Source organism: Typopeltis vanoorti, chromosome 19 (genome assembly GCF_054136105.1).
Source record: "Typopeltis vanoorti isolate ZY-2024b chromosome 19, IOZ_Tvanoo_1.0, whole genome shotgun sequence".
NCBI lineage: Eukaryota > Metazoa > Arthropoda > Arachnida > Uropygi > Thelyphonidae > Typopeltis > Typopeltis vanoorti.
Window position 1 is genome coordinate 59749490 of NC_143567.1, and position 24357 is coordinate 59773846.

The 24357-nt window shown below is 37.0% G+C and overlaps 1 protein-coding gene across 2 annotated transcripts in view; it reads left to right on the forward strand.

Moving 5' to 3' along the window:
* LOC150096154 (cystatin-B-like) overlaps positions 1-24357 on the forward strand; it is a 35639-nt gene that overhangs the window by 7201 nt on the left and 4081 nt on the right. For both annotated transcript variants that reach the window (XM_090409666.1, XM_090409665.1), the window contains exon 2: positions 14314-14415. In XM_090409666.1, coding sequence (XP_090265792.1) covers positions 14314-14415 — 102 coding nt within the window. The remainder of the gene's footprint in view (positions 1-14313; positions 14416-24357) is intronic.

Sequence of the window (24357 nt, forward strand, 5' to 3'; positions counted from 1 at the left end):
TTCCTGTACTTTCTTCAATTCTGACTGCTGACTTACAACTCAAATAAAGACTAAGTATTGTTTGATATAATGCCCCATTGATACCATATGACTGTAGCGTATTGAATAGCTTTTCTCTTGGCACCTTGTGATATGCCTTTTCCAAATCAACAAAACTTAAATACAATATCTAACAGTGTTCTTAAATCTTTGGTACCCGATTTATGCTACCACTCAGGTCATTTGTACCCACCATAACTATCATCTTGTCTGCATCATGCCCTCTCTTTATTGCTAACGCCATTCTCTCTATTGTCCCACCCAGCCAAGTACTCCTCAGGCATACTGCTCTCTATACCCTTAATCATAGACTCACCGTATATTTTACCACTCTTAACTTCATTCACGTCCAAACAAGCATCAACGGCCTCATTTTCTACGCTACTCAGCATGATTCTCCCAGTTTCATTACTCAACGCTCTTTTACTAACTCCCCCCTCACTCTCACGTCATCTTGTTTCTTTTAGACCTCTTGTGCGGTTAACTTCCAGTACCTCCTTGCTGAACACTATCAATTCCTCTTGCAGAAGATGTAGGTCACTTTCATTTTCATGAACTCCCGCCGAAGTTCTTCCTCTACAGTACCGATGTCTGCTCCCATTCCTAAATGCTCTGGCCTATTCTGACACTTCTCACATACATCGACATTTTCATTCTTCTCATTTAGTTAGACCGTCCACAGATCCTTCACATTCTTTGGAGCATACATGTAGCATGCAACATATCCATTGCAAAAAACCTAACACTGAGCTAGCCTTTCATGTAGAAGTCCTGCGCGCCGCTGACGTATGCTTCTTGTTGGACGCCATCTTTAGACGCTGAAGTAGTGAAACAAACAGCAGCGAAAATGCAATATATACAACAGAGTTTCAAACAGTAACACCACTGAAGGACGCTTGTATCTAACCGATGCACAGCACAATTTGAGAAAAAAAGCCACACTATACTTAAAATACAGCATATCTCAACAAACAGTTCTTCCCTGCCTGCCCAGTTTATCCTATATTATCTCACACATACATATCGTGTGTGTGTACAGTTGGTGAAACCAACAAAAAGTGCGTAAATCGAATTCGTGTAACTCGGGGTATAATTTTGCATGTAATTTATATATACAAACATACAATTGGGACCAAAGGTTTACAAAAACACCTATATTTTTTAAGAAATATAATCATGATTGTAGTTTTTCGTACATAAAAAAAAAGAAAGTTATTTCGATGTCGATAGTTTCATAAAATCCAATAGATTCGTCTAACGGCATAATGTCTTTTTCTTGTCACTCAAAATTTCTTCATAGCAAGGTGATGATTTTTTTATTCCTTGCCTTGTGGCTACAATTCATTCCGTGTTAGAATCTATGTCCTCCAAAATCTGTAAACCTTTCTTTTATGATTGTTCTTACTGTTGATTTCTGTAGATCGAACTTCTTTGCTAGCTCACAAATTTTCATTCCGCCTTCAAAATCCTTAATAATGTTGAGTTTTGTTTCCAAAGTCAATGTTTTTTCTTTTCTTGATAGCAGTAGAAGAATCGGACTTGCTTCTTTTGGATGACATTATTATTTTTTATGTGATAAAATTTTTATCAAGAACATAACATTAAACAATCGCAAGGTTTGTAGACTATAAAAATCTTGTATGAATGGAGACTGCGTGAAACACGTCAGTGCTTGTTCACAGCATGTGCAACACTGGCAAATGTGGCCGGCGCCTGAAAGATACGACTAGTGGTGAGGCGTGAAGCAGGACGGGAATACGTACATATAAGAAACTGCTTAACTCCGGATTCACGTAAGTCAGGGTACCGCAAGTCAGGGTATGACTGTATATATATGTGTGTATATATATATATATATATATATATATATGTGTGTGATAATCGGCTTTTACTCGATTGTTGTGATACATTTTAAAAACATAGATTTAATGACTAAAAACCGAGATAACTTATAAAGATTTTAATAAGAATAATACGACTAGTTTTGGCTTATAACAGCCCTCCTCAGGTATTCTTAAAGGAAAAGAATTGTAATAAACATTGAAGTGACATTGCAAAACTTTAGTCTGATTTGACTTTTTTTTTTTTTTTTTAATTGCAGTCAACCATATTTCTGAATCAGTTTGTCAAAGTGTAAGCTAAGAAATTTTGATAACCATGATTTGATAGGCATGTTAATTGACATAATTTGGAGGAGGTGGATGAAGTAAAAGATCTAGGTGTATCAGTGGATTTTAAGTGCAGTTTAGGAATTGTAATCTGGGAATTAATGTGGTTCCAGAGGATTATGCTAATTAGGCTATAATGATGAGAATACTGACCAGTAGGGAATCCTCTTCATGAATTACTATGTTTAGATTTGAGCTGATTGGTCCAGTTGTGATGGATAATGCTGGAGAGAGAAAACAAGGGATCAAAAACACGGGGGTGAGAGTATCTTGGAACAACACACCACATGAAAATAGACTGAGTAAATGGGGATTGACTTCAGAGTTTGAATTTCAGATGGAAAAGGATGATTTGTCCAATTGCATTAATACTGCTTTTTATGTTAGAGTGTGGAAGTAGTTTCCTGAGTTCAGAGGTGGTAATAAATTGGAATGGGTTCTTGGTTAGAATCCTATCTAGGAAGCAAGAAACATTTAGGGCTTTTCACCTGAAGGTGAGTTAGTTGATCCCCTCCCACAGAAACCTTTATTCAGCAACAGCTTTTTGGCTGGGCTCGCACATGTTTGACTGTTGTTTAACATTGGCCTGAAGTCTCGCACGTTTTGTGGTCAAAGTCAAATTACATTTATAATTCGTATGATGAAGCAATGATTTGTTCTTAAAGGTTTTTCACTTGGTTACAAAGCAAGTTATACTTGTCCAGAATTTATATTCTTGTGTAATTCTACAAGATTAAACAAGGCTGCATAATTTTAACTCAATGAAATGTAATAATTTAAGAACATGTTTTGTTCCCCACTGACTGAGGACTTTCAGCTAAACTTGTATATGTATTTGTGGATCTGTTTATTGTGCTTGAGGAAAAAGTTTTATTTTCATTTAACACCATCTAACTTATCCCTGCCTTAAAGAAGTTATTTGGACATAAATTACTTAATAAATTCCATCATGGACAAGATAAGAAGCAGTCCTTGTTTCCAATGAAATTAAGATTTCATGACCACTTCTGCATGCAAAATTCATAGAATTTTTAGCCAGAAGAGTTTGGATAAAAATTCAATAAAATTTTGCATTTTGGAGAAGTTCATTAAAAATGATACTTGTATATGTAAAATACGACTTCTGCATCAATTCAACCTTGGTGTCTTTCTGGGTCTGGCTCCCACTGATGAGACCTCAGTAAAGGTCAAAAACGGTGTGGGTAGTGACCCTGCCATTAATGTATTGCATTATACTTACCAAAAGAAAGTGTGTTTGTTGCAATGTATTAATGACTTTGCATTATAAAATGAGATGATGTGAAGTCAACAGCCTCTATACACAAGTAGCAAACCGAGATACATCAGATGCAAACGTTGTTTGCTTACACTTGGATAAAGGATTAAACAAGAATAAAATTTCTTTGCAAGTATAATTTACTTTGTAACCAAGTAAAAAATAAAAAGCCCTAGGAACAAACCATTACTTACTTCAGCATACCAATTATAAATGTAATTTGACTTTGACCACACAGTGTGTAAGACTGGTACAAGTTTATTAGAATTATTTCTTGTACTGCCTTTTCATGGAAAGAATAAGAATGAAAGAATGTGCTATTTATCTAAGTAATTGATTGAGAAAGCATTATATGGTAACCATAGTAATGATCAGTAGTTTATTGTGTTTAGTCTCCGATACAAAGTCTCGTAGTTTACTCAGTATTCAGTTCAGGATTATATAATTATGATGCCTCTTCTCTTTATACCACAGGATGGTGGTATAAATTAATGTTCAGATATTTGTTACTATGTATGTTTTTTTGTTGTAGTATAAGAGAGAGAGAGAGAGAAAACCAACTGGAAGTCTAACATATCTTAAATACTAGTAGCAAGGCTTATACGTTGGTCGTACATAACTGGTAATTAGCTTTATGGAATTAACAACGCATATAAAGTATATTAATTAAAGGCAACTTTAATGAATAACTTCTATAGTTCGGCAACGTCACATTGCCATCTTCAGGAACATAAAGATATGGTATGTGCACACAGGCACTAACAAAAGCAAATGAGGAAGAAAGCAAGAAACTAATCTTGTTCCTAAAGTCCTAATGGTGCCCTCTGGTGGGCTAAGTTGGTTGTCTTGGCCATTGGGCTGAAGTTCTCATAATGTAAGTCTCCCAAATTTGGGGTAGTTTCATGCACCCAAATTTGTTGAGGTTTGGAATGGGTTTTTTTTTTTTTGAGCTGTTGATGATTCCTTGAATAATCTTTCATACTTAAACTTGCTGCGGTGTATTATTTTAGTTTTCTTCCAACGAATTCTGTGGTGGGTATCTAAGGCATGGTCTGCCAGCCCAGAGCGGCTGGTCTGGTGAAACCGGATGTAGTCTTTGTGTTCTGAAATCCTGATATTTGCTGTCCTGCCTGTTTGGCCAAAGTAGGACCTTGGCCAATGGCTATAATCCCCAAAAAATACTAAAACCAGTAAACCACAACCCCCCTCCCTCCACAATAAAGATTACACCAAATCTATCACCATCACCTACATTCAGGGCACCTCTGAGAAAATAACCAATATCCTCAAAAAATATGACCTTACTTCTTGTTATAGACCATATAAAAAGTTGGCATCCCTTATCCACTCTACCAAAGACCAACCACTTCCCCTAGACATACCTGGTGTATCCCAGGTCTCTTGCAGCTGCAAATTGTCTTACTTTGGCCAAACAGGCAGGACAGCAAATATCAGGATTTCAGAACACAAAGACTACATCCGGTTTCACCAGTACAGCCGCTCTGGGCTGGCAGACCATGCCTTAGATACCCACCACAGAATTCGTTGGAAGAAAACTAAAATAATACACCGCAGCAAGTTTAAGTACAAAAGATTATTCAAGGAATCATCAGCAGCTCTAAAAAAACGTTCCACCTCAACAAATTTGGGTTCATGAAACTACCCCAAATTTGGGAGACTTACATTATGAGAACTTCAGCCCAATGGCCAAGACAACCAAATTAGCTTGCCAGAGGGCACCATTAGGACTTTAGGAACAATATTAGTTTCTTGCTTTCTTTCTCATTTGCTTTTGTTAGTGCCTGCATGCACATACCATATCTTTATGTTCCTGAAGATGGCAACACGACGTTGCTGAAATATAGAAGTTATTCATTAAAGTTGCCTTTAATTAATATACTTTGTATGCATTGTTAATTCCGAAAGCTAATTACCAGTTATATCTTAAAATAGTAAACAATGAAAGGGTTTAAATACACTAATAGTTTCATTGCATCCAAATTAATTTCATTAGGATGACTTAAGAATGGCTACAGATTCTAGAGAAACTCGCATTAATACTTTGTGATGTGAAGTAAGGTGATTTTTTTCTCCATTTTATTCTATAGACTGTATATAGGCCAGGGTCTGATAAATCTGGTTCTCTGTAGCTGTGGTGAAAGGTAGTGTCAGTATTATTTCCAGCCCTGATTGGGGTTGCAAGGCTCATCACAGGAGGCAAACTGTCTGCAGACTACAGTACATATTATATACCTCACTTTAATACCAGGGATGACTTCTTGTTCTCTGACCACCTATTAATACCTTATTCAGTATTTCCTTTATAAGAGTCTGATAAGTTTTTCTCATGAATTGTGGGCTAACATGTATTGCATCTCTAAAACTTCAGTTAAAGAATTTGAACAAGTAAAAAGAAGCCAGCACTTGAAAAAATTTGAAATATGCGACGCACCAATTAAAACATTTTTTTTTTAGATGACATAGTTGTAAATTTATTGTAATTAACTAACACTGAAGAAACTGCCAATGTTTTCATTTAAGGTTATACTTCATCACACCTTGACAAGCACTCGAACTAGAAATTATGATAAATATAGAATATCGTCTACTGTCTATAATTAGCCAATAATTTATTTATCGTGTATCTGGTAAGAAAACTGGTCAAAAAGAGATCTAGAGTATTTGGAGAGTGAAGAGGGTTATCAGGATTCAAGTGGGTAGATGTACACGTTGTGTTGTGTCATTACTTAATAGCAAAGACTTCTGATTCTTGGTCAGTGGTGTTGAAGTAGGGGAGCCAGTTGGAATTGTGGACAAAGGAAGATGACCTCACTACTTGGATAGCTTGATTGCAGGTGGTCAAGTTTCATGGAAAAGAATGTGAAGAGATCTGAGTGGTTATTAGAGTTGAGACCAGTAAATGCAACAAATGAAAGTTACTAAACGAGCAAAGGAAACCTTGAGCCAGAGAAGGTCGAAAGCAGGGGATTCTAAATTAGCTATTCTCTTTTAGGCTGTGTCAGATTTCACAAAGGCACAGGTGCTACCCTTCTGGTGAAAAGGATCATGAAGTGTGTAGGTTGGGCACTAGAGGTAGGCAGTAGATGATGTAGCTGAAGACTACAAGCGATGGATGTCGTTTATGTTAATGCCACGGATGTTAGTCAAGTGAATGTGAAAGTGAGTTTTAAGTGAAGAGATTCTGGTATGGCTGGCTGGTTGTGATGTGACTTTTTTGATCAGATTAGTTTGAGGGGAGATTCACTTTTGTTGCAGTGTCACTGTTATTGTTTGTGAGTCTTCATAGATTTGATCATTAAGTTAGATTAGATGGAAGGATATAGTGAGATTGTGCAATAAGAGAAGATAAACTCTTGGACATGACTTCCTTACAGAGAGAAACCAATTTCTGTTCCATGATGTGGTCTTAACATCTCCCCCCCCTCCCAACCACCACTATTCAGACACTCTCTCTCCAGTCATGACTTGGCAGAGTATGTGACAGTAGGAATATGACAGTAGTTGATTGGGAAGCCTCCTGACTCATTTACTGAAAGGTTCAGGCCCATGTACTAACTAGCAGCCAACTACTGTTTTAACTGCTATACCCTCAAAATAGAGGAGGTTATGTGTCTCTAAATATGTTTATCATGGCCCTGAAGGATATTGCTCACACTGCACAGAAATTATAAAGTTGGAACAGAAACCAGAATCCCTGTTCTGGAGACCAAACATGACATTTGCCACTTCAGACCTCCAATAAGCTAGGTGGTGAAGAACATCCACCACCTAGTGTCTAGTTGGCATATCCAACTAGGATATGTCCGTAAGGATATGTGCAATGCACATATCCTTATGGACATGTATAATGTTTTGCATTATTGAAAGGGCCACTACCCAGACTGGTTTCGACCTTTATTGAAGTTTCATTAGTGGGAGCCATTAGTTGATACCAAGGTTGAAGTTATGCAGAAGTCATTTTTCCATTGACAAGTAGTCAAAGGTGTCACACCTTATTACTAAACTACTCTGGATTAGATTAGTGGAAAAACTTTCAACATCTATCTTTAATCTGTTCAGCATACCCCTACTAACCACACTCATACACAACTTCCACAGATGGCTCCCCTAGTTCTGACTATTTGTCATATATTGAAAAATTTCACTTGCATCAATTTTATAAAATCCCTTTAATATCTTGAACGTTTCTATCATGTCCCCTCTTTTCTGCCTATCAACTAAACTTTGTAACCCACAACCCTTCAACCTATCCTTGTAGGGAGTATTCCACAGACCTATCACTCATCTCTGAATCCTGTCTACCACCTGCTGGTCCTAAAGAAACTCAGGTGATCACATCTGTGCACAGTAGTCAAGATGTGGCTAAATCGTAGCCTTATAAAGAGGGATAATAACTTGACCATGTTAACTTGTTAGCATGTTTTTCAACATTGAAGTAATCCTTTGAGCTATTTTACCAACTTTTGCAATATGCTCTCTGAACTTCAACTCTTTGTCCACAATTATCCTCAAGTCCCTAGCCTCATCAATTTCCTGCAATTCAATACCATCAATATTATACATTGTATGCAACCATTTTAACCCGAAGTGCATAATCTTACATTTTGCAACATTAAATTGATGATCATTATCCTTTGCCCACAATGCTAATTTATTTAAATCATCCTGCACAATATGTACATCACCTTTATCAGCTGTTGCTCTCCCAGTTTTGCATCAGTTATTGTCAGAAAGGGGGATATTAGTAAATAAAGAGGTTACATCAAATGTCACCATGATATTATTTAACGTTAAATTTTGGATTAAAGATTTGAAATGAGTGGAATTCTTTATATAAGATGAAGTATGTTCAGTAAGTCAGGTTAAAGATTTAGCTGTTTGGCTAGCTTAAATGAGGGTGAGGTATCAGTAGTATCCACTATGAGATGGAGAAGGCAATCCATATATCTAAGTGTGTGTGGGCAGATGATCACATATAAGAAAAAATTGTTAATATTTCTTGAAGAGCTGGAGGAGGTTGTATTCATTGGGCAAGACAGTTTCAAAAGATAGAGGTATATGGATGAAGGCAAAGGATGAGAAGTTGGTTCAGTGAGATTAGGCATGTGGTCATATATAAGAACAGAATCTGTAAGCGTTTCTTGAAGAGCTTGAGATGGTTGGATTCGTTAGGGAAGGCTATTTCAAAAAGATGTTGAAGATTTATTTATCACTAGGTTAGACTATAATAGATTTAGTTTAATCCTTTATCCCAGTGAGAGCAAACAAAGTTTGCGCCTGAAAATATCTTCAGGACTAAATATAGTGTTGTACTATCTTATCCAGTAAGTAGTGCAACACCAAGGCAACTCGTGGCAAAGGTGGAGCAAGCTACCAGGCACTTCTAACCCAGTATCTCCCATAATGCAAAACACATTTCCTATGTGGATATGTATACTGTTATGCATTAAAGGGATTGGCCATCTACCCAGACTATGTATCTCCTGGTATCTCTGCCACTGCCTGGTATCTCCAGCTCTGGGCCTGGCTCCCACTGAAGAGACCTCAATAAAGGTCGAAACTAGTCTGGGTAGATGGCCAATCCCTTTAATGCATAACAGTATACATATCCACATAGGAAATGTGTTTTGCATTATGGGAGATACTGGGTTAGAAGTGCCTGGTAGCTTGCTCCACCTTTGCCACGAGTTGCCTTGGTGTTGCACTACTTACTGGATAAGATAGTACAACACTATATTTAGTCCTGAAGATATTTTCAGGCGCAAACTTTGTTTGCTCTCACTGGGATAAAGGATTAAACTAAATCTATTATATTTCAAAAAGAGTTATGTGGATGAAAGGAAAGGATGAGAAGTTAGTTTGTAAGTTTGGAGCTTAAATAGTATATGAATTGTTGACCAGCAGCTGCCTGTGTTCATATGATTAGATGAAAGGTGGAGGAATGGGGGGATTAGTTCATTGGAGCACAGCATCTATGGAAGCATTTATAGAAAAGATTCCCTCCAACATTACTCCAACCAGAGTAAACTGAAAATCCAATTACAAAGAGGCAGACTGCAGACCATAAAATGGCAGTTTGCTGAGAAGCCTTTGAAATGTCAAGTGCAACAGCACAGGTTTCTCTAAACCTTTCTATGGTAGTATGTATCCAGAGATGGCATATGTAGATGATATAGTTGGATTTTTGTTTTATTTTTGTAATTGACTGTGTACGTGCCCCATTGCCATATTGTAGGGCAGATGCCAGCAGAGCATAATATAGTGTAGAGATGATAATGTCCAGGAAAATATCTGTTGAGCACAATTAGTGGAACAATACCATCATGGTCAAGAAGCTTTTTTTGGTATCTGTTATTTAAGATTCTTCTGAATCTGGAATCTTCTGATTCTTCTAAGCTACTTTTTTGTAGAAAGTAATTTTTCACTTGGTTATAAAGTAAATTATTATTATCATTATCATTACGGGCAACTCCAAGGAGTCGACAGACTCATCGAGGGAGGCCCTAACATCATGTCAAGAACAACTATTCGTCTTTCACACAGAATCTATCATACCTCGCCTTAAACTCATTCACAGTCATAGCACCCACAACAGACTCTGGAAGCTTATTCTGCTCATTTACTACTCTCCAAGTAAAGAACCTAGCTCTAACACCCCTGTTAACCACATTTTTGCCCAGCTTCCATGTATGGCCCCTAGTCCTCCCACCACCAGCCCTATTCTCAAACATATCTTCTGAATTAATCTTATAGAAACCCTTCAGTAATTTGAATGTCTCAATCATACACCCCTTTTCCACCTATCAACCAATTTTTGCAACCCACAAATCTTCAATCTGTTCTCATAAGGTTCATTCCACAGACCTGCCACCATCTTGGTCACTCATCTCTGGATCCTCTCCATCTCCTCCCTCATCAAGAAGAAACCCTGGCACCCATATCTGGACACAGTAGTCCAGATGGGGGTCTTATCAGGGCTCGATATAGAGGAACAATAACTTGTTTGTCTCTGCTCGTTAAAGTATTTTTCAGTAACCAAGTGATTTGGTGAGCTGTATTAGCCACTTTTGCAATGTGCCCCCTAAACTTCAACTCCCTATCCACCAACACTCCCAAATTCCTGGCCTCATCAATATCCTGGAGTACAGTTCCACCAATGTGGTATACTGCTGCTAATCTTTTCACTCCAAAATGCATAACCTTACACTTTGCCACATTAAATTGACATCCATTTTCCTTAGCCCAGTCCTCCAAACTATCCAAATCATCCTGCAAAATTTTGACATCCTGTGCACTCACAATTGCTCTACCCAATTTTGCATCATCAGCAAACAAGTGAACACTTCCTCTCAGATCCTTTCCTATATCGTTAATGAACAAATTGAAAAGTAGTGGTCCAAGAACAGAACCCTGCAGCACACCACTAGTCACAAGCAGTCTTTTGAACTCCACTATTGGATAAACCACTCTCTGGTATCTCTCCATCAACCACCCTCCTATCCATCTCACCAACCCTATAACCATCCCCATCTGCTCCAGTTTACTGATTAGACTTCCATGTGGTATCCTATCAAAGGCCTTGGCAAGGTCCAGTAGAATCACTGAAAACCCATTACCCAGTTCAGTCGTTACTGTTATAAAACGTGAGCAAATTACTGAGGCATGATCTACCCTTCACAAAACCATGTTGTCCCCCATACAGTATCCCATTTTCATCTATTCAATCCTATATTCTTCTCTTGACTAGTTTCTCCAAGACCCTGACAACGATTCCTGATATGCTAATCGGTCGGTAATTTACAACAGCAGCCTTGGAACCTCCTTTATGCAATGAAACTATTTTCCCCTCTTTCCACCCCATCGGGACTAACCGAGACCCGAGACTCAGATTAAACAGAATGGTCAAGGGTACTGACAACTCTTTAGCCGCTTCATGTACTGCATGAGCTAGTATACCATCCAATCCCACAGATGTATTGACATTGAGGTTTTGTACTAGACTACTCACGTCCACCTCATTCACCATAATTCCAGTATAAACTTTTGGTTCATTCATTTCTGCAAAGTCACCACCTGGATGATATACTCTTGCAAAGTGCTCGCTCAGTAATTCAACTATATGAACTGATTCAGTTACCTCCCTACCATCGTCATTCTTTAAAATCATTCTGCCATATACATTTTTTCTTCTACTTGCAACGTATCGAAAAAACTGTTTAGGATTGAATTTAGCCTGCATGGCCAATGTTCTTTCGTAATTCTTTTTTTGCTTTTCTTACCACACTTGTTACCCTTCTTGCCTGGGCTTTATACTATTCATGTCTGCCAGTCACCTTTCTCCTTAAATTCCCTCCATAGTTGTTTCTTTTTTTTTTTTTGCAGCTCAAGCTTAATGGTGTTATTCATCCATTTAACTCCTACTTGATTTATTATTCGGACTCTAGGCGTACAGTCAGCCATTGCTTCATGCAAACACTTCTTAACCGCCTTCCATGTACTATCAACTTCTAGCCCTTGCAGTTTTACATGCCATGGCACTGTACCAATCAATCCCCTAAGCTTGTCATACTTACCAGCCCGATAATTCCACATGTACCCTGTCTTAATTGTAAATTCCACATCTTTAGCCACCTCCCAAGTCAAGACCCTATGATCGCTCTCTCCAATTGGTGGCAACGTGGTCATGTTCGTTACAGCCAAATTCTCAGATGCAATTACTAGGTCAAGCACTCTCTGACCCCTAGTATTTTCCATTACATGCTGTCGCAGATAGTTATCCCTTAATAACCGCATAAAATCCAATTCCTTCCTCCCATGTGTCCTCTCCTCCTTCCAATCAATGTTACCATAGTTGAAATCTCCCATAATAATTACCCTCCTTCCACTCATTTATTCTATTTGCTTATGCATACTATCTCCACCATCTATTCCATCACCTGGTCTATAGCAGCACCCAACTGTATATTTTGTTCTGCTAGTTTCAATCTCACTCCAAATAGCCTCAAATGTGCTCTTATCTCTATCCTGCAGTTCCACTTCTATTCTCCTTGGCTGTAGCTCATCCACTATCATCAATAACATGCCTTCCCCCATTTTATTCTCCCTGTCTCTCCTGAACACACCATACCTTCACATTCAATCCCACTAGCTGTGTCATCTTCTGTCAGCCATGTTTCACTAATGCCAATAACCTTAAATATACTAAGTGAGAACTTATATTAAGTGAGATAATTATACTAAGTGAAAAGTTATATATTCTTGTTTCAGTCTTTTATCTAAGCATTTTGCATACAGAAAATATGACGGAATAATATAAGTACGTAAACGCAAGAAAGATATTTAAGTAGTAAATATTTCGGTCTGAAAATTGCAGACCATCTTCAGTGGCACTACAAGAACAGTTTTAAAAAATACAAGGTGGAATACTAACAATAGATCATTTAAAAATAGAACAAGCCATGTGATGTTATATCAATAAGCATTAAAGGGAATATTATTAAGCAGAGACATGATTGAAATAAAGATATTAATTAATAATATTAAATAACATAAAATTAATATGAATTAAGTTATCCTGATTAGACTTTCCCAGATTTTTGATACAGATATACAGTCATTTCCGATTCAGGTTAGGACGATGGAGTAATGCCTCTACGCTTTCTTTGAATAAACGTTCAAATTTATAGCAGGATCTATGTAAGAGGCGAGTTTTTGACCAAAGGATGTTGTGGTTAGTTTCAATCCCGTGTTGAGCCAATCCAGATTTTTCTGGTTTGTTGTGATGAATGGAGGATTGAGTTCTTGGATTCTTTTATCAAGAGAGTGTCCAATTTGTCCAATATAGGAGAGATCACAGTTGCAGGGAATTTGATAAACTCCAGGAAGAGACATAGTTGAGCATTTGTCTTTAGGAGAAGGAAAATGGGAAGATAATTTGTTAATAGGTGAATACGTAGCTGTTAACTCATATTTCTTCAGAATTCTTGAGATAGGTTCTGAAATCCCGGAGATGTATGTAATTGGAACTCGATGTATTGAATCTTTGTTGTTTAGTGGTGGATTATAAGAATCGAGAAGATGTTGTGTACTGTTTTTGGAAAAGTCAATGAGTTTCATGTGTTGTTGGATAGTAGAAAGTTCTTTCTGTAGAAAATTAGAAGTAGAACAATTATTTTTGGCTCTTCTGATTAGACATTTTATGATTCCTGTTTTTTGACAAGGATAATGGGCTGATTCTTTAAGAATATACCGACCTGTGAACGTTGGTTTCCTGTAAACTGTAGTTGTAAGAGTATTTGAAGGTGACCCTCAACCATCCTTTTGGGTAAGATATATAGATGACATCTTTACTATATGGCCTCACAACAAAGACTCCTTACCTTCTTTTTTAAACAGTATCAGTTCCTTACATCATTGTATAAAGTTTACTATGGAAATGGAAAAAAACAACCAGTTATCATTTTTAGACGTTCTCCTCATCCGGACTAAGTAACATCAATTATTAACATAATTGATGTTACTTAGTCAAAGATGACTAAAACTCATGTTTTGATCATAATTATTTGATTGAAGTGCGTATTTTTATTGTTTCGGTGTTTTTTTGTGCACCAGGAATGTTGTTCAAAATTGGCAGCTTTATCAGTTAATCGTATTTATTTTGTCTGGTGCTGTAAATCAGAATCATAACAAAGATAACATGAATTGACTAGCTAACCAATAAAAGAGTGCACTTTTAATCAGCAAACTAATACACATAATTAAATTCCATATGTAGTAGTAGTAGTAGTATTGAGGTTCATTATTTTTCAGATAAGAGAAGAGGTTCAGCAGAGAGCAGGCAGAGAATTCAAAGAATTTACAGCTTTGAAGTTCAGAAGCCAATTGGTTAATGGAGTAAATTATTTTATTAAGGTAAAACATCAAGTAAAATTTTGAAGCATAAAAGCAAATGCTCTGCAATCTGTAAAATGACAACAATCTGTTTTCATGCACTATCACCTGCTAGATGATGAAAACCGACTGTTGTCTTTTTAAAATCCAAATTATATCTTATCTTTTTTGATGTGTAATTTATATTACAGTTAGGTTACAGTTTCAGTTCTGTTTTTACAAGGTTTATTTTTATATACTCTTATAGAGGCAAATAACATCACCCAAGTACATTTAGGATGTAGATGTCATTGTTCAAAGAATTCAGGAGAGATTTTGTGAGATTGTGTGTGTAGTGTATTCACTATCGAAAGTTAGTGGTTTGTGAGTGGTAATCAAATATGGCAAATTTGGTGAGAGAGAATATTGGAAGTATTATGAGAGTTGTCAGAAGTATTTGTGTGAAAAGTGAGCATTGTGGTGAATTTTTGTGAACAACATGAAAATGTGAGGATTATTGAGAACAAAGAGATGAATGTAGGAATGAGTGAAGGTGAATGAAGGCAAAAGTGCAGATCATAAGAAACTTAACATGGAAGAATTAGTGAAAGATGAGGCAAATAGAGAATGAATGCTTTGTCCTATGGTGCTTATGTGGAATCTTTCACTTTCATAGGCCAAAGCATGAGCCAGACATGGATGAAACAGGAAGATTAAGACAACTGTATGAGTAGGACTATGTACAGGCATCTCCATGGAGTTAGACGATTCATCGTGGGAGATCCATTATTCACACACTAGCCACCATTCACACAATACCTATCATACTTCTTAAACTCATTCACTGATAATGCACCCACAACCACCTCTGGTAACCCATTCCACCCTCCAAGCAAAACATCTAGTCCTTAACCTTTGCTAAATCCACTTTTACACAACTTCCACTAGTAACTCGTTGTTCTCCCTTCTTGCCATGTACTGACAAAAATCTTCAGTGTCAATCCTATAAAATCCCTTTAATAAATTAAATGCTTTTATCATAGAGTGACCAGACGTCCCTTTTTTAGACTCTGGTCCCATTATCCCGACAAAACCTTAACATGACGCTAATCGTCCCTTTTTGCATTCGTGTGAGAATTCGTGGCATGATTCTTTTATGTTTGAATATGGAAAGGATAATGTCTCTGTTGGTGACATGTGATAGCTTGAAATTGAAAACATGCATGCTACGACAATTATCAACCATTATGAACGCACTCTCTCTGCAATAGGATGAAAATGCTGCAACCAGTGGCAGCACTGCTGCATCTGGGTGGTAACAAGGTTACTTTGTGTACCATACCATTGTTTTGTGCCTTATGCCAGTCTGTTAGTAATAGTGAAAGTTAAAGCGAGTATATATTTTGAGTGGTGATATTTCATGTGGATTTTATCATGTCAAAAAGGAAGTGTAGTTTCACTCAGGATTTAAAAGAAGAATATCCCTTCTTGAAAGACGACGAAAACAACAAAGAAGTTGCAATGTACTTTGTGTCGTTTGATTTTTTTTAATTGAACATGGAGGCTGTTCTGATATAAAACAGCATTTGAAAAGCAAAAACATAAATTGGCAGCAGCTGCTTGCAGTTCAAGTCAAGATGTTACATCATTTTTCACGAAAAATTCAAAAGGAAAATTAACTGATGAAAGTAAATGTATTGAAGCTCAATAAGGTTTGTTTGCAGCGAAACATAACCTTTCTTTGAGGTTAATGGACTGCACCTCTGCAATAGCGAGAAATTTATTTCAAAAGAAATTTACATGTGGACAAACAGAGTGCCAATCCCAGGAACAAATGCAGCTGTAGAGAAAATTTTTTTCTCTCATGAGTTCTTTGTAGTCTGATGAAAAGACTACAAACTTCAACACCAAGACTGTGAAAGCAATAATTGTGATCAAGACACACTTTGACATTTCATGTATTGACTTTCACTGGTATTGTTAGTTCTTTCAAGATGCACTCATCTTGAAAGAACTAACACTTTTGGAAGAAATAATGTCTTCGTATAAATATAATAGTAATCATAATGCTGATACTCCATAATTATAATGCACATTTCAGTCCTCTGTACTGTAATTATAATTCTATGTTATTCAAAAACAGAAGTGTCCTGTTTTTGTCCCTTTTTTAATTGCTGAAAAATTCACAATGTCCCTTTTTTTTTTGTTTTGAAAATCTGGTCACCCTATTCTATCATGTCTCCACTTTTTCATGCTAATTTTTGAAGCCTACAGACCATCAATCTATTCTCATAGGGAGCATTCCACAGACCTGCCACAATCTTCGTCACTTGCTTCTGGATATTCTCCACAACTTCATCCCCATGGAATCCAAACCTGTGTGCAGTAGTCCAGATGTGGCCTTATATAGAGGAACAATAACCTTTCTATCCTTGCTTGTTAGTGTGTTCTTCAACAATAACGTAATCTGATGTACCGTTTTGGTTCTTCTTTCTTTCTCATCCGTGCGCATACAGGTCGAGTCCTCTGTGTAAGAATCTTCTCCCTTTAGCTCTGTCTTTTGCTAACTTGGTCATCATTCTCTAGCTAGGTAATTGTGATCTATCCCTTAGCAACTGGAACCATGTTCTTGGTCTGCTTCCTTTTACCTGTCTATTCAACCTTGTGTCGAATGGACAGGTAAAACACAAGGTTCGGTATTCAAATGGAAGTCATTCTTTGAAGTTGTCCAAACCATTTGAGTTGTTGTTTATTGATCTCATCCATGATGTCATTTCTGATTTGTTCATATTGTTTGATTTATTTGAAACAAAACAAATGTTTTGGTTACCCTTGCAGTATGTCCTCTAAACTTTAACTTCTGTCCACAATCGCACCCAAGTCCATGGCCTCATTGGTTTCCTGCAGTTCAGTCCCATCAATATGCACTGATATGCACCAGAAAAATGGCAATAAGACATCGATGTTGGCCAGTATCAACGTGTGGGAGGATTTAGTTCAATATATTGTGTGTTTGATGTATTCATCACCAAAAGTGAATGGTTTGTGGCACAACAGTGAGAATGGAGAAAATATTTTGTCAGAAATTTTTGTTAATGAATATAAGAAATACCAGTCACGAAAGAATGAAGTGACTGATAAGGATATAAAGCAAGATTGTCGAAGTGTCATGGAGAATGCAGTAGCAGAAGTGGTGAGTGATATTGCACAAAATATGGCTGAGAGTTTGAAGGAAGTGGTTGAAAGTAATGTGGATGATGAGATGCTAGTGCGGAAAGAAATTGGATGCTTATGTGGACTCTTTCACGGAACAAAATGAGAGTTTAAACGACTACAGATATGACTGTGAGTGGTAAGGAAGGATGGAGCATGAAAGAAAGAGTGAATGGGAAAAGAATAAATTGCAATAGACTGGGCGAAGAGGATTCTTTTCACCCAGTATTGTATGGGGATTCGATGATAAGAGGTTAGGTTAGGTACTTATGAGAACGTGATGAAAGCATGTTTTCCAGATGCAAAGAAAGGATGTTAGTGATGCTGTGAGTATGCAGAAGATTGGAGAAAACTAGCACAAATGATCTGAAAGGTGAGAAATATGCAGTGAGAGAAGATATGAAAGTGTTGTTAGTGGAAGCAAAAATGAAGAGCAAGAAAGTAAAGATTGTGAGTGTGCTGCCTCAGTATGATAGGACATAACTGAGAAGAAGAAGATCCATGATTGCTAATGAATCAATGAAAAGATTGTGCAGGAGGAATGGTGTTCAGTTTTATTGATGTATATAGTGAGTTTGATGGACGAAAGACTTCTATATGCCTGATGGACTGCATTTGAATGGTTTTGGAGTTAGATGTTTGGAGAAAGTAGTGTTTAGTGAGAGTGTGGTAGTGCACAATGAGAGAAACTAGAGATATTAGGGAGGATGAAATCTAGCATGTGTCTGGCCGCCCCTGTGATAAATGAGCATGGGTAGAGTAATGATTATGCAATGGCAAACAAGATTTCAACAGGTCTCCAGTTTAAATGGATTGGTAATGACATTACACAAGGGTAACTATGGGTACAAAGAGACATTGAAATGCATGTACACAAATGCAAGAAGTATCAGGAATAAGGGTGAGGAGTTTTTGGCATTGGTAAGCTCAGCTTGCCCAAAAATTATAGGCATCGCTGAGACATGGTTGACTGAAAATGATATAGTTGCAAGGATAGAACGTAAAGGGTATTGTATTTTCAGGGAGGATAGAAGGAACAGGACAAGGGGTGGGGTATTGCTGATGATAGCTGCAGAATTACAACCAACAAAATTAGAAGTTAAAGAGGATATTAGGTCTGAGAGATGGTTCATTTGAGGGCTGATCCCTTCTAACTACTAACCGCACTCAAACCTGCTTAACTTTTTGCGAGCCATTAGTAGCAGAGGCTCTACTAATCGACCAACAGATAGAGGCAAAATATGTTGTTGGATGCTACTATAGACCAGGGAAGTCCACAGGAAGATATGGATGCCATGTATCAGCAAATCAGCACAATGAATGTAGGCCGAACAATTATTATGGGAGACTTTAACTATGGAGATGTTGATTGGAAGGAGGAAAAGAGAGAATAGATGGAAGTGGGATTTATAGTTGCTAAAGGATAATTACATGAAACAACATGTTATAGAGGGGACAAGGAGTTTGAGGGTGTTGGATCTGATAATAGCATCAGAAGATGTATCCATAGCCAAGGTAGACACTCTGCCTCCAATTGGGAAGAGTGAACATGTGGTCTTGTTTTAGTAAGTTGCCAAACACGTGGAGTTCTCTGTCAAGAAGGGGTTTATATTCAACTATAAGGCTGGTGATTATGAAAGACTCAGGAGTTATCTTGGAACAGTGCCATGGCTTGAGAAGCTACAAGGAAAGAATATCACTAGTGACATGGCAAGTGGTCAGAGATTGCTTGAGGGTAGTGGTATCAGACTGCACACCTAAGGTCAGGAGGATAAATCAAGTTGGAATTAAGTGGATGAGTAGGGATATAAAGCAAGAGCTGCAAAGAAAGAAAACATTATGGAGGAAATATAAAGAAAAAAGTGATCAGCATACTCATGAGCCGTACAAAGTGCAAGCAAGAACGATGATTAGTAAGGAAGGCCAAAGTCAACCCAAAAGAGTTTTTTCTGTTATGTAGCAAGTAAGAGGAAAAATGACTATGGTAGAATGACTTTAAACAATGTGGCACAGTAGCAAGGTAATTGAACTAAAAGAAATAGTTAAGTTGCTGAGTGATCATTTTGCAAAGGTGTATCATCCAGGTGGTGATTTTATAGCTGCTGATATTACAGAGATGCATATTAACATTGAGGTAGATGAACAGGAGGTATTCAGCATATTAAAAAATATGAATGTGAACACAGCAGTGGGAATGGATGGCATATCAGCTCATGTATAGTTCGCTCACCGATTAAAGATCCTTCAACACTTCTGCGCATGCCATAAATAGGAGAATCCATTCCGATAATAGGGTAATCAATCCTTATTGTGGGATGAGTTTTTATTATTACACATCAGAAAATTAATGTCTGTTTTATGATCATTGTAGTTCACTATGTTGCGTGTATAACAGTTGGAAAAATGTACCTATAAAGCACGTGATTTCGCGTGTTGGCAACCAATTCGTACGTCCTTCATTTCTTACTCCCCCTTCAGCATGAATCGACTATTCTTGGCAAGTTTCCAAGTGGAGATCTCAAAAGCATGGGGCATACTATACTACGTGAATTTGCAAGAGAATTGTCATTGCCTCTGACGAATTGTTCAATCTAAGTCTCAACTAAGAATAAGCTGAAGTCTTTCATATAGAAAGAGAAATGTTTAAAAGGTATCCTAGTTGCAATCATAACTAAACAGTTGATATCAGCTATTGGAGAAAGGAAATTTTTGAACTTGATTGTGGATATTTGAAATCTCTCAATATAAAAAAAAAACACTAAAAAAATATACAGTAGTTGAGTTTCTAAGGATTATTCCTTTTATAATAAGTCTTTTATATATATATGTACAGGGTGTTCGGGATAAATTTGACATATTTATAATTAATTATATTTTTCCGTAAGTTACATGTATTAACACACACTTCTCTTCATTTAAAAGTTTGGACCCTTCTTCATTCACATACAAGATGTCAGAAAGGATGGATAGCTGGAACCCACCTGAATCATGGAAGAGAATAACTTGTATCATGATGATTCGTGCCCGCCATCAAAATAAGGATATTACGACTGCTGCCCAATGCTCCCTGAATACAGTAAAAACAATCAGGCATGAACTAGAGACTTGCAATGGTGACTACGAGGATGTAGCAAGAAGAAAGATCCCTAGCAGACGATCTGATTGCGTTCGTACAGTAGAATTCCTCGCAAATCTGCAGGAACAGGTGTTGAAGAACCCTGGCATTGGAATTCGGGCTTTGTTCGTGGAGTTGCTAACTGTAGTCAAGCCCTGGATAACAAGGGTAGGCAATGGTAGGCCGTATGTATGGCAGCAGGATTCGGCCCCTTGCCACACCTCTGGGAAAAGTCAAAAATGGTTGTCTGAAAATTTCTACGACTTCACCAGTCCAAATGTTTGGCCTCCAAACTCCCCAGACCTTAACCCCATGGATTATTTTGTATGGGGCGCAGTTGAAAAAGACACCAATCGCACTTCCAGTAATACAAAAGCCCAGTTAATGGATAAAATTAAAACAGTTTTTGCGGCCCTTCCCAGGGAGACTGTAGCATCAGCTTGTTCGAGGTTCCTAAGCAGAATTGAAGCTGTGATCGATGCTAATGGTGGTTATTTTGAGTAAATCTTGTTGATAGTATTGTAATTAACTCTGCCTGTAATGTTTTTTTGTCAATTCATTAAATTTAATAGATACAAAGAAGATTTTCTTTTTCCTTATGAAACTGTCAAATTTATCCCGAACACCCTGTATATATATATATATATACACATACAGGGTGTTCGGGATAAATTTGACATATTTATAATTAATTATATTTTTCCGTAAGTTACATGTATTAACACACACTTCTCTTCATTTAAAAGTTTGGACCCTTCTTCATTCACATACAAGATGTCAGAAAGGATGGATAGCTGGAACCCACCTGAATCATGGAAGAGAATAACTTGTATCATGATGATTCGTGCCCGCCATCAAAATAAGGATATTACGACTGCTGCCCAATGCTCCCTGAATACAGTAAAAACAATCAGGCATGAACTAGAGACTTGCAATGGTGACTACGAGGATGTAGCAAGAAGAAAGATCCCTAGCAGAAGATCTGATTGCGTTCGTACAGCAGAATTCCTCGCAAATCTGCAGGAACAGGTGTTGAAGAACCCTGGCATTGGAATTCGGGCTTTGTTCGTGGAGTTGCTAACTGTAGTCAAGCCCTGGATAACAAGGGTATCCAATGGTAGGCCGTATGTATGGCAGCAGGATTCGGCCCCTTGCCACACCTCTGGGAAAAGTCAAAAATGGTTGTCTGAAAATTTCTACGACTTCACCAGTCCAAATGTTTGGCCTCCAAACTCCCCAGACCTTAACCCCATGGATTATTTTGTATGGGGCGCAGTTGAAAAAGACACCAATCGCACTTCCAGTAATACAAAAGCCCAGTTAATGGATAAAATTAAAACAGTTTTTGCGGCCCTTCCCAGGGAGACTGTAGCATCAGCTTGTTCGAGGTTCCGAAGCAGAATTGAAGCTGTGATCGATGCTAATGGTGGTTATTTTGAGTAAATCTTGTTGATAGTATTGTAATTAACTCTGCCTGTAATGTTTTTTTGTCAATTCATTAAATTTAATAGATACAAAGATTTTCTTTTTCCTTACGAAACTGTCAAATTTATCCCGAACACCCTGTATATATATATATAAAGAGAGAGAGAGAGATGTATAATTTTTCATAAAGATAAAAGGCGAGCAGAAGCGAAGATGTTGGTTCTTCTATGATTATAACTTTCTATGCTTTTGAACTTGCCTTCAGAAATTTTACTATGAAACAATAGTAAAGAATTTTTACTATGATTCATTAAAATAGTTAAGATTAACTATTTTAATGGTTGTGACACTGATAAAGATGAATTTCTTGAAAAGATAATCTGGATATGAGAACTTAAAATTTTTTTTTTTGATAGTTCTCAGGAAATCATTAAACTAGGAATAAAGGGTTTTTCATTTCTTCCCAGCTGCATAAAGATAACAAATGTTCCAAAAGAAAAAAAAAGTTTCCATAAACTTTTATTACAAGCATTTTTTTATTTAGAAGTATTTTTTTTTAATTTAATTTTTCTTTTATTTAAGCAGCAACCTTCAATTGGACCCATTTATGTAAAGTGTTTCTTTCTTTAAAGTTTTATAAAATGCATGTTGCAGTTAATCCTGCATAATACTTTATTTATTTTTTTAATTTTCACTGTTTAATAAGTTTAAATGCATTTTTTTTTTGATATTTACAAATGTGAAGACTCATTTATTATAGCTGTAAGATTTTTTTGAAATGATCAGAGACGATTATCATTTGCAAGATATACATCTAGGATGAAAACTTGTATGCTTTAGTTTTTCAGTGTATAAATTTAATACCACTTGCAGTCAACAGAATTTAAACAGCTGTCATAGCCAACAAAAAAACATATTTACAGTACCTCTACGAAGATCTTGATTACCTCAAGCTTTTGAGAAGAATGGATATAAGAGTGCCTCTGTAGTGCAGGTGCATTTGGAAGAACACCAAATCATTTGATTGGAAAAGATCTAAATTCAATTGTTGTCATGACAAGAGAAATCTTTATATGGACTTTTTCAACTGTGAAGGTCAGTTTGCTGATCTCATATGAAAGTAGCAGGTTTTTTTTCTTCCATAAACTCAGGTTTTTCATCCCACATATAGGCAAATCAGCCAGGAGAACATATGCAATTTACAAACAAAAGAAAAAAAAAAATTGTGGGTTGTAGATGACATTGTGTGCTGATGGCAGTAGTGTTGTTCTATAGCTAGAGAATTACGTAAAGGAAACAGATGTGTGTGTGTAGTGCAGTAGAGGGCCTTCCTACAATGAGTCCTTTGCCTCCTTGGAGGTATCTCATAATAATATGACGTGTTAAAGATGACGTTGCAATAAACTCCAAAGCTTAAATTATTATCCTGTTCGTGTGTCATCAAAGTATCTCAACAAATATATATATCTAAATTGTAAAACCGGATCCTGAGATGCTTATTTTCTGAAGTTAACAAGTTCTAACTCAGAATATATGGTAAATATATCATCTATAACACAGCCATAGACTAGATTCAATGGTAGTAGCAGACAACTCCACAAGAATTGCAGTCTCCGGTCTTGAAGAAAAATGCTAATAAATTCTTTCTCAGCTATCATCTGTATTCCACACATATCACTGAGTGCTATAGGTTTCACTTCTCATATATGGGATTGCTATATAAACTTCTAGATGCACACAAAGTAAGTGGTCAGAGAGAGAGATTCCCATGACTTTGCTTTCAGTCATTTCTGTACAACTTTCTTTTCCAGAATATACATGCTGAGTGAATTATGCAATATCTTTAATGAATGGTAGTCTCATCTGATTAGTAGGAACAAATGATTTGAAGGGGAAACAAGTATAGTATGAGAGATAGGACATGAAAGAGTTACTGAAAGTAGCAAAAGAGAAGAGTGAGAGAGTAAAGATAGCTAGTCTGTTGCCATGGTGCAGTAGAGGGCCATGGCAACAGACTAGCTATGAGGAGCATCTCGATTATGAATGAGTCAAGGCTTAGGGTATGAAGAAATTATGCAATTTGTAGATGTGGAATGAGTTCAAGGACGAAAGGACTTATATATAAAGTTGGGGGCAGGGGGAGAGTTGCTTGAATGGATTTGTGTTCAGTCTCAAAAACGTGTTTTTGAATTAAGTAGATTGGAGGTGCAAAATCAAGGAAATTAGAGCCA